Source organism: Drosophila biarmipes, chromosome 2L (assembly GCF_025231255.1).
Source record: "Drosophila biarmipes strain raj3 chromosome 2L, RU_DBia_V1.1, whole genome shotgun sequence".
Classification (NCBI taxonomy): Eukaryota; Metazoa; Arthropoda; class Insecta; order Diptera; family Drosophilidae; genus Drosophila; species Drosophila biarmipes.
Genome location: NC_066612.1, coordinates 6,562,340 through 6,573,939, shown reverse-complemented (window position 1 = coordinate 6,573,939; position 11,600 = coordinate 6,562,340). Strand labels below are relative to the sequence as shown.

Here is an 11,600-nt window from a genome sequence, read left to right as displayed (position 1 = left end):
CTAGTGGCCATTTGTTTGAGAACTTAAAATACAATTTACCTATGGAACGAGCGCTGTGGAAAGCGTGGAAAGCGCAGCAGCAGCAGAGCAAATAAACAGCAACAACCACCCGAGAAAATCCCTTGTTGCTATTCTATTCTGCCTTGTTCTCATTTATTGACCAGCGTTTGTCTTTCTATATACCATATACTGGCCTCTATATAGGGTATAAACATACAAACACCTTCATATGCGGATATTATGGTCAACATTGAACTTGGCAATGGTCAGTCTCAAGAATTATTTATCGCTGTTTATGTTTTCTTCCCCAGGTGCATTTGGTATAATTACGAAAGTTATGAAATTTATACATTGCATTATATGGGTTTTTTAGCACGCAAAATAACCGTTCCAGAAATCTTAGAAAATTATTTTAAAAAATTTCGAAAATTACCGGTTACTTTTATAGATGATATTATATACTTCTTTAAAATATACTAAAAATCCTAAAGAACTTATTTTAGTTTTATCTGTAATTGCTTTTAATAAAATCTAAAATTCAAACTTTAACTTTTCTTTGTCCTCTATTTAATGCCTGATTAGTTTTTATGATCCCCTCACTTTGACCTCAGACAATAAAGTCTAAAATTAGAGCATTTTACACGACATAACAGATACAACCTTGAGAGGCCTGAAAAATCTTTTTATTTTCCATCAGTCCAGCCAAAGCTCATAGAAGTGAACGAAAATGCATGTGTACTTCCAAATTTATTGTATATTTTTATATTTTTGCCAATCACAAATAAACGCTTAGGTATAGATATTCTTATAATATATTCCAAAATACGTTAAACACATCAAGAGGCGAATGTAAAAGGTCAACGTCTACAGTAAAACTCACACAAAATAACCATAGAGTCGAGGTGAAAAAACACTTTCCTTTAGATATAATAATATATAACTTTAAATAGGGACTGGGGGGTATTAAATACGGAGGGAGTCTCAATGCCACTCGAAGACAACGTGGGCCACGAGTAGATAGACAGTCATCAGAGTGATCTGTCCCAGCATCATGGGAAAAACGGTCCTCAAGAACCGGGTGAAAGAGAGCTTATAGCCATGTTGCTCGGCAATTCCAGCTGCAATGACATTGGCCGATGCTCCATAGAGGGTTCCATTCCCACCCATCGAAGCGCCCAGGGTGAGAGCCCAAACCAGAGGCTGCAGGGGCAGACCCAGCGAAGGCTTGGCCACCAGCGAGGTGACCAACTTCACCATCATGGCTGCCACCGGAATACTATCCAGTATAGAGGATGCCAGCGCCGACATCCACAGTATCATAAAGATGGCCATGGCCAGGCGATGATTCTTGCTGACCGAAAGGATCACATGCTCGGTGAGCTCACCGATGCAGGAGAAGATGCCCAGCCGCTCCACGCACTCCATCATCACGAACATGGCAGCAAAGAAGAGCAGAGTCGTCCATTCGATGCGGTGCATCAGATGTTCCATGTCATCGCGATTCAGGATGATCAGCAGCAGGATCACGCCCAGCAGAGCCACCCAGCCGAGGGGCAGGGTTCTCCAATGCGGAACGGATTGGATAAAGAAGCAGATTAAAACGAAGATCAGGGCTCCAGCGGATTGCAAGAGCAGCGTCTTGTTTTTGATGGGGTACTGGAAGACGTATATTCCTTATAAAAGAGAATCTTTTTATTGATTAAGTAACTCTCCATACCTTCTGCTTAAGCTCATCTAGAGTGTTGGTATAGACCTCCGAGGACCCCACACCCTTTTGCAATCTTCTAAGAGTCCTCTTGAGCTGTTTAACCTTACCCTGAAGCGTCCCCCTTACCAACTGGGCATCCTTGGAACAGGAGGCCACTGCATTCAAGGCTCTTTGCCACACCTTCATCTCCCTTCTAAGTTCACTCATCTCCTTGGGCTCATTGAGACGCAGTGCATCGATGTTGTGATAGAAAAGACGCAGATATATGCAACTTTGGATGACGGCTAGGAGAACACCTGGAAAAGTGTGGGCCACAAAGGTGGGGAAGGTTACATCCTGCAAAGAGGTATTTCAATTAGATAGAACACCTAAAAGAATACACTATAACACCCACATTATCCACAATGAAGTGATTAGTGCTGACTATAATACTGATCGGATCTCCGATGGGTGTTAGGGCTCCTCCTATATTGGCATGAACTATAATGCCCATTACCGCCGGCAGGGGATCCAACTGCATCACCTCGCACAGACGGATGGCCACTGGGGTCAGGAGTAGGACAGTTGTCATGTTATCCAGCACACTGGAAACCAGACATGTGACCAAGCACAGACTATATATCATGGGCCAAATCTTGCCACCCGATATCTCGAAACAAAATACAGCTAGGTAGTCGAAAACACCGGTTTCCGTCAGTATCAAAATAAGCAGCATCATGCAAAATAGTAGAGTGAGTAGCTCCATGTCCATCCATTGGATAATCTCATCCATATTGGGACGATCTGGTATGGTAAAATTAAATACGATTTTTAAAGGTAATCAAACAACCCACCATTGAAACATGCCAGGGCTGTGACCGAAAGTATCGAACAGACCATGGCCACAAAGGTCCTTTCAAATAGTTCCCACACTAGAAGGGCGTAGAAGATCAGCAGGATCAGACCAGCCAGAATACTGCCCGTCCTGGCATTCACTATCAAGGGATTATAATTGAGAATAATGGCCAAATCCATGTCCACATCGCTGTGGATATGCAAACGAAACTCGCTGTCCGTCTCGTCCAGGATATCGCTTAGTTCCTGGGTCATCTGGTAGGTGCGATTACTGGCCGAAGATGGAGAACGAACAAGCTCTTCTTCGGAAAGCAGAGGTAGACGCCAAGCGGGGAGAATGTCCTAAAATAGTCGTATTTTTAAATATTATTTAATCCCCTAAGATTGAGTAATACCCACCTGGAAAACCTTGCTGCGATTCTCGCCAATGTAAGTGGACACCTGCGGCTGCACAGTCAGAAATCCAAAGCTCAAAGTCTCATTTTCAGGGGCATCTAGCGTGGAGAGCTCCCTGAAAGCCCCCTGGATCTTCAAGCGAAAGTCACCCGTGGGTTTTTGGACCAACCTAAAAACTAGTAAAAATAAAAAATAATAAATACAAATATGTATAATTCATAAAAGTAGATAGTACAACTCACACTTTCCTTGCTCGCCCTGCGGCACATCGATGGTCTTCTCCAGCAGATGCTTCTCACCCACCGAGATCAGCACCACGGCAGCCAGCAACCAGAAGAGGAGAAGGCCACCTCGTTTCCACAATTTGTCCCGCTGCCGCTGCTCCTTAGAGCGCTTGGATTTGTGATGGATCCGTCGGGCCTGGGACTTGGCATTGCCCGGTCCATTGGCCGGTTCGTGGTCGGAGTGGGTGGTGGCCTCGTCATCGGTGGCGTTCTCATCACCTGGACGGGTCTTGATGTCCAGAAAGTCGGAGCCCGCATAACTGGATCCCGGCTCATCCTGAATGCGATTGGCGTTCTTAATGTCCACATCATCATATTCATCCTCATCCTCGTCGTCCGAGGCTCCTGCGGTGGAACCTACAAGTGGGTGGCATTCAAATAATTAATGAGCTTGTTTACGGCCATGAAAATGGGCTGGCATTTGTTTGGCTGTTTGACAGTCTATTGATTTAAATGATATGGACTTTGTAGGCACTGAGGAAGTATTTATTTCTGATATTACCAACCATAGATTCTGGTTTATGGGCAACCCCCTCGACTCACCGTGGATGCGTTCGTTCTCCATCTGAAAACTGGCCATGCTGGGATCGTGACGAATTTCGGCTGGCAGTGCGCGCCATACCTGTAGCGACTGTTCGGTGACCTGGACGGCGGCCACCTGGTTGTGCTGGCATCCGGTCCTGTGACTCCGGTGCTGCAGCTCAATGCCGGGACTCTCCGGTCGTAGATTTCTTATTGTATTCCGGAGACCCATGGTCTTGGGAATCAGAAACAGGTAGTACGGGCAAGCGGGTGGCAGAACGTGGGAGCTTTTCCCAGAGATTGTAATGTGCTATGTTGGAACTACCTCAGCGAGGTACAGTAGCGGACATCTTCGCCGCACGCGAGGCACAATGCGACTGAACGAAATCTTCAGCGACCGAGTACAAATCCGAGTCGAGTGCGAAGCAGTTGCGGGGTTTCGGTTTCCATTCAGCCACCGGCGCTGCTTTCAATATTGAAAGTGAAAAGGCCCCCGAAACGCCCTCCGACCTTCGTTTCCATGGGGCTTTATAGACGCCGATTTCCAGGATGGCGCACGCGCCGAGATATTGTTGTGGATTCCCATGTTTTGCTCGCCTCATTCGGGGTCTACGATTCCCATCAACAAGTTTGCTTTTCGCACTACCTCGAGTTTTTACACTTTGACACATTACGACTTATTGAGATGCATTTACATGACCTATAAATTTTAAACAGCCGCGCTTTTAGATGCACTCAATACAATTCTATTCTTAGAGACTGCTGATAAACCCTTAATCAGCCATTTTTAGAAGTGCTATTATTTAATGTTTGAATTTTTCTTCATTTAGCCCACTTTTTAGGTTGCCCAACAAATTTAATTGTACAAAATTAGTTAAATTTAAATGTGTAAACGTACGACCAAAATGAAATACTGCATTAAATTCCAGCAGACTTAAATTTTTAATTTATGTTTTTCTAATTTGTTAAATGTCCCATAATTATAAAACAAAGATTTTTATTTGTTAACCGACATATAATTTTTAATAAATCTTAACTAGATTTAAATCATTCGGAGGATAGTATCTACTTCGTTGAAACTTGTATGTCTGGTCAATCTCCAAATTTGCTTTCTACAACGGCGGTTAACTGTGGGTTGATTAAACATTAATGCATACCCAAAAACGTGCCCAAAACGGCTATTTCAGTAAGCTTGCCCAAACATAAAAGTTGAATTATTTACACAACTTTTTGCCCTATTTATAAAAAGTTAAATGCACAAAATAAATATTGGCACACATGCAAGTGTTTGAGCAAACCGAATTTCGGGAGAACCGAAGCCTATATAAGTTGGTCACAGGGCTGATTGTGAAACACTATCACTTCGTATTGCAGGGAGTACAACATGAAAATAGCCCTGATCTGCATAACTGGTAACTAGTATGAGTAATTGCTTTATACATTTTTTCAATGCTCCGTTATTGCAGTGGGCATTCTGCTTATACAGTTTGTAGAGGTTAAAGCGGACTACAACCTTGGAGATGGTCCCGTCGAGGAAATAATTCCCGGAGATGGAGGTGATACTATCTGGAACCCCGAACCAATGGATCCCTGTGAGTGCGGAGAAAATCCGACCACAGCCAAAAGACCAAGAAGGCGTAGCACTACCACTACCGAACGAACCATCCGCAGACGAACTACCACCAAGCCAACCACCAGGCGGCCCAGAAGGACCACAATCGAACCATCTACAACTCCGGACACAACAGATGAGCCTACAACGACGGGTGAATCGTGCACTCGTCCTCCGGTGACGTGCGGTTGTTCCGATCGAACTACAACAAGCTGTCCCGATACATCCTCTGACACATCTACCGACACAACCACAGTGCCAACTACAGTGCCTACAACAGTGCCAACCACCGACACCACAACCACATTGGGAATTGATAGCACCACCACTACTACCGACTTTCCTCCTTGCACATGCCTCGGAAAAACCACAACCACAACATCGTCCACAAGTGCTCCGACCACTTCTACCGAAAAATGCGGAGAAACAACTTCCACATGTGCTCCAACCACTTCCACTCCGACCACACCTTCCACTACGGTTGCTACCACTTCTACCCAAAAATGCCAAATGACAACTTCCTCGAGTGCTCCAACCACTGCCGCTCCGACAGCAACTTCCACTACGGCAGCTACCACTTCCACACCAAGATGTCAAACGCCGACGTCCTCAAGTGCTCCAAACACTGCCGCTCTGACAACAACTTCCACTACGGCAGCGACCACTTCCACCCAAAAATGCCAAATGACGACGTCCTCAAGTGCTCCAACAACTTCTGCTCCGACAACAACTTCCACTACGGCAGCTACCACGTCCACCCCAAAATGCCAAATGACAACGTCCTCGAGTGCTCCAACAACTTCCGCTCCGACAACAACTTCCACTACGGTTGCTACCACTTCTACACAAAAATGCCAAATGACGACGACCTCAAGTGCTCCAACCACTGCCGCTCCGACAACAACTTCCACTACGGCAGCTACAACTTCCACCCAAAAATGCCAAATGACGACGTCCTCAAGTGCTCCAACAACTTCTGCTCCGACAACAACATCTACTACGGCTGCAACCACATCCACCCCAAAATGCCAAATGACAACGTCCTCGAGTGCTCCAACCACTGCCGCTCCGACAACAACTTCCACTACGGCAGCTACCACATCCACCCAAAAATGCCAAATGACGACGTCCTCAAGTGCTCCCACAACTTCTGCTCCGACAACAACTTCCACTACGGCAGCTACCACTTCCACCCAAAAATGCCAAATGACAACTTCCTCGAGTGCTCCAACCACTGCCGCTCCGACAACAACTTCCACTACGGCAGCTACCACTTCCACACCAAGATGTCAAACGCCGACGTCCTCAAGTGCTCCAACCACTGCCGCTCCGACAACAACTTCCACTACGGCAGCTACCACATCCACCCAAAAATGCCAAATGACGACGTCCTCAAGTGCTCCCACAACTTCTGCTCCGACAACGACTTCCACTACGGCAGCTACCACTTCCACCCAAAAATGCCAAATGACGACGTCCTCAAGTGCTCCAACAACTTCTGCTCCGACAACAACTTCCACTACGGCAGCTACCACATCCACCCAAAAATGCCAAATGACGACGTCCTCAAGTGCTCCAACAACTTCTGCTCCGACAACAACTTCCACTACGGCAGCTACCACATCCACCCAAAAATGCCAAATGACGACGTCCTCAAGTGCTCCAACAACTTCCGCTCCGACAACAACTTCCACTACGGTTGCTACCACTTCTACACAAAAATGCCAAATGACGACGACCTCAAGTGCTCCAACCACTGCCGCTCCGACAACAACTTCCACTACGGCAGCTACAACTTCCACCCAAAAATGCCAAATGACGACGTCCTCAAGTGCTCCAACAACTTCTGCTCCGACAACAACATCTACTACGGCTGCAACCACATCCACCCCAAAATGCCAAATGACAACGTCCTCGAGTGCTCCAACCACTGCCGCTCCGACAACAACTTCCACTACGGCAGCTACCACATCCACCCAAAAATGCCAAATGACGACGTCCTCAAGTGCTCCAACCACTGCCGCTCCCACTACAACTTCCACTACGGTTGCTACCACTTCTACCCAAAAATGCCAAATGACGACGTCCTCAAGTGCTCCCACAACTTCTGCTCCGACAACGACTTCCACTACGGCAGCTACCACTTCCACCCAAAAATGCCAAATGACGACGTCCTCAAGTGCTCCAACAACTTCTGCTCCGACAACAACTTCCACTACGGCTGCTACCACGTCCACCCCAAAATGCCAAATGACGACGTCCTCAAGTGCTCCCACAACTTCTGCTCCGACAACAACTTCCACTACGGCAGCTACCACTTCCACCCAAAAATGCCAAATGACGACGTCCTCAAGTGCTCCAACAACTTCTGCTCCGACAACAACATCTACTACGGCTGCTACAACTTCCACCCAAAAATGCCAAATGACGACGACCTCAAGTGCTCCAACCACTGCCGCTCCGACAACAACTTCCACTACGGCAGCTACAACTTCCACCCAAAAATGCCAAATGACGACGTCCTCAAGTGCTCCAACAACTTCTGCTCCGACAACAACATCTACTACGGCTGCAACCACATCCACCCCAAAATGCCAAATGACAACGTCCTCGAGTGCTCCAACCACTGCCGCTCCGACAACAACTTCCACTACGGCAGCTACCACATCCACCCAAAAATGCCAAATGACGACGTCCTCAAGTGCTCCAACCACTGCCGCTCCCACTACAACTTCCACTACGGTTGCTACCACTTCTACCCAAAAATGCCAAATGACGACGTCCTCAAGTGCTCCCACAACTTCTGCTCCGACAACGACTTCCACTACGGCAGCTACCACTTCCACCCAAAAATGCCAAATGACGACGTCCTCAAGTGCTCCAACAACTTCTGCTCCGACAACAACTTCCACTACGGCTGCTACCACGTCCACCCCAAAATGCCAAATGACGACGTCCTCAAGTGCTCCCACAACTTCTGCTCCGACAACAACTTCCACTACGGCAGCTACCACTTCCACCCAAAAATGCCAAATGACAACTTCCTCGAGTGCTCCAACCACTGCCGCTCCGACAACAACTTCCACTACGGCAGCTACCACTTCCACACCAAGATGTCAAACGCCGACGTCCTCAAGTGCTCCAAACACTGCCGCTCTGACAACAACTTCCACTACGGCAGCGACCACTTCCACCCAAAAATGCCAAATGACGACGTCCTCAAGTGCTCCAACAACTTCTGCTCCGACAACAACTTCCACTACGGCTGCTACCACGTCCACCCCAAAATGCCAAATGACGACGTCCTCAAGTGCTCCCACAACTTCTGCTCCGACAACAACTTCCACTACGGCAGCTACCACTTCCACCCAAAAATGCCAAATGACGACGTCCTCAAGTGCTCCAACAACTTCTGCTCCGACAACAACATCTACTACGGCTGCAACCACATCCACCCCAAAATGCCAAATGACAACGTCCTCGAGTGCTCCAACAACTTCTGCTCCGACAACAACTTCCACTACGGCTGCTACCACGTCTACACCAAAATGCCAAATGACAACGACCTCAAGTGCTCCAACCACTGCCGCTCCGACAACAACTTCCACTACGGCAGCGACCACTTCCACCCAAAAATGCCAAATGACGACGTCCTCAAGTGCTCCAACAACTTCTGCTCCGACAACAACATCTACTACGGCTGCAACCACATCCACCCCAAAATGCCAAATGACAACGTCCTCGAGTGCTCCAACCACTGCCGCTCCGACAACAACTTCCACTACGGCTGCAACCACTTCCACCCAAAACTGCCAAATGACGACGTCCTCGAGTGCTCCAACCACTGACGCTCCGACAACAACATCCACTACGGCAGCTACCACATCCACCCCAAAATGCCAAATGACGACATCCTCAAGTGTTCCCACAACTTCTGCTCCGACAACAACTTCCACTACGGCAGCTTCCACTTCCACCACAAAATGCCAAATGACAACGACCTCAAGTGCTCCAACCACTGCCGCTCCGACAACAACTTCCACAACGGCTGCTACCACTTCCACCCAAAAATGCCAAATGACAACGTCCTCGAGTGCTCCAACCACTGCCGCTCCGACAACAACTTCCACAACGGCTGCTACCACTTCCACCCAAAAATGCCAAATGATGACGTCCTCAAGTGCTCCAACCACTGCCACTCCGACAACAACTTCCACTGCGGCAGTTACAGTTTCCACCCCAAGATGTCAAACGCCGACGTCCTCAAGTGCTCCAACCACTGCCGCTCCGACAACAACTTCCACATTAACACCAACCACTTCCACCCCAATGTGCCCTACTGCGACAAGAACAATTGCGCCAACCACTTCCACTCCCAGTTGGACTCCGATAACAACATCCTCAAGTACTTCAACAACTTCAACACCAAGTTGCCAAAAGACCTCCACCACAATGGCTCCAGCAACAGCATCCACTTCAACCCCTGCCTCAACAACAACTCCTTGTTCGACCTCAACGACTCCAACATCTCCTCCAACAACACAGGGTTGTACCACTACAAAACGAGCAATAACAGTTCCCTCGACAATAAGTACAACCGTCAGTCCGGCAACCACGACGCTTCTTCCTTGTCCTTGCCGACCACAACCACCTATTCAGATTCCGCCGTGGTCTTGGTGGTATCCTTACCCTACTTACCCCAATCCTGCGTGGCCCTGGCAACCAAACCCACTGATTCCGCGATGGCCGCAGTTCCCAGGATTTCCGAGTACTCAGTGGCCGCAGCTGCCAGGTCCAGGCAACCAGCTGCCCTTGCCATCTCCTCAGTGGCCCTGGCCTTGGCCAAGACCACCAGTAGTGATACCTGCATCCAACGGCTGTGAAAACATATGTGAAAATCTATTGAAGGGAGTGAAGTATCAGGAGGATCTCATCAGAAGGTGTTTGTGTCCACGTCAATAATTCTACTAGAAAAAAGTAGAACAACTTAATTTAATTACGAAACTATTAAAGTCTATTTAAATAAAATGTTATATATATAAAACGAAGTTTTTTTTGTACCCTGATAATTTCGCTTACGTCACAAAGGGTTCTGAATGTTTCTTCTTCTTTAATACGGTCCAAATATATTTTGTGAACAATTTTACTTGATATCATGGAAATTATTAAATTATAAGTGTAAGTGTCCTGAAGCTGTAAGCTTAAAGTTCTTAAAAATAAGCAATACAAACTGTTTTCCCAAGTGTTTTAACATGCGAAGATAAATATAATTAAAACAAGTTTTTTATATTTACATTTTTATATTATTAAACTTCGGGAGATTTTATGAAGAGAGAAATATATTACACCTGTGCTAAAAAAAATGGGTCAATGTGCCTTTGCTATGGTGTCCTGCAGTAATGATTGACAAATTGAGCTCCTTCATTATTAAATTCCAAAAATGGCGCAGGCGCCGTCATGGTTTTCTAGATTCCCTTGTTTTGTTCGACTCGTTCGCAGACCCACAAAAGGTTAGGCGCCATCCATCAACAAGTTTTCAGTTTGCAGCCCGCCCCCTTTATCGACACTTCCCCAGAATATTACTTATTTAAACGCAATCATTTGACCCATTATTTTCTAGCACCATCGCGTTTGGCTGCACTCCACTGCTCATGCGACATGTGGTCTCACTTTATATTTGTTTTCAAAGCGATTGCTCAAGAGCCAACACAAGTTGGGCCCCGCATTTGGACAGGTTTAATGACCAATTGTCTAGGGGCTTGCAGAACCCATTCCACCTTGAATTGCCTTGAAACATTAGCTGGTGATGCGAACAAATTAACTGAGTTGAGGAAAATATGTCAAATTTATTTAATTGAATTCGAAAGAACCTAACAAAATCTTCCTCTTAAAAAAGTATATTGAAATTTGTTATCCCACAACACAATATATTCGAATATATTTAAGATTCTTCGAAATTTTAGGGTAGCAACAACTAAATATAATACATTAAAATCAATAAAAACACTTTTACAGGGTATTTTGAGCCCAATCAGCAATTACCGCTCCTCACCAACCCAGTCAACCCATAATTTGCTGGTAATTTATCAAAATCTAGATTATTATCCAGCTGATGGATTATGTTTCGGGTCGATTAGTACCCAATTTCTAGGGGACGATTAAAGTTCGTCCTTCGTTCGGGCGAGCTTGCACATTTCCCGCACAATGAGCAGATGTTAATGGCTGCCTTTTCCTTTTAGTTTTT

The 11,600-nt window shown here is 46.5% G+C and overlaps 1 protein-coding gene across 1 annotated transcript; it reads right to left on the bottom strand.

Annotated features, from left to right (window-relative positions):
* Positions 1 to 734: 734 nt before the first annotated feature.
* Positions 735 to 4,097, bottom strand: LOC108027920 (P protein). The gene is made up of 7 exons (XM_017099543.2): positions 3,766 to 4,097; positions 3,181 to 3,579; positions 2,942 to 3,114; positions 2,542 to 2,884; positions 2,103 to 2,491; positions 1,718 to 2,044; positions 735 to 1,656 (listed from the first exon to the last, which is right to left on the bottom strand). Exons 1-7 carry the CDS (start codon positions 3,974 to 3,976, stop codon positions 982 to 984), a joined length of 2,517 nt encoding a protein of 838 aa, XP_016955032.1. The 5' UTR covers positions 3,977 to 4,097; the 3' UTR covers positions 735 to 981.
* Positions 4,098 to 11,600: the final 7,503 nt, after the last annotated feature.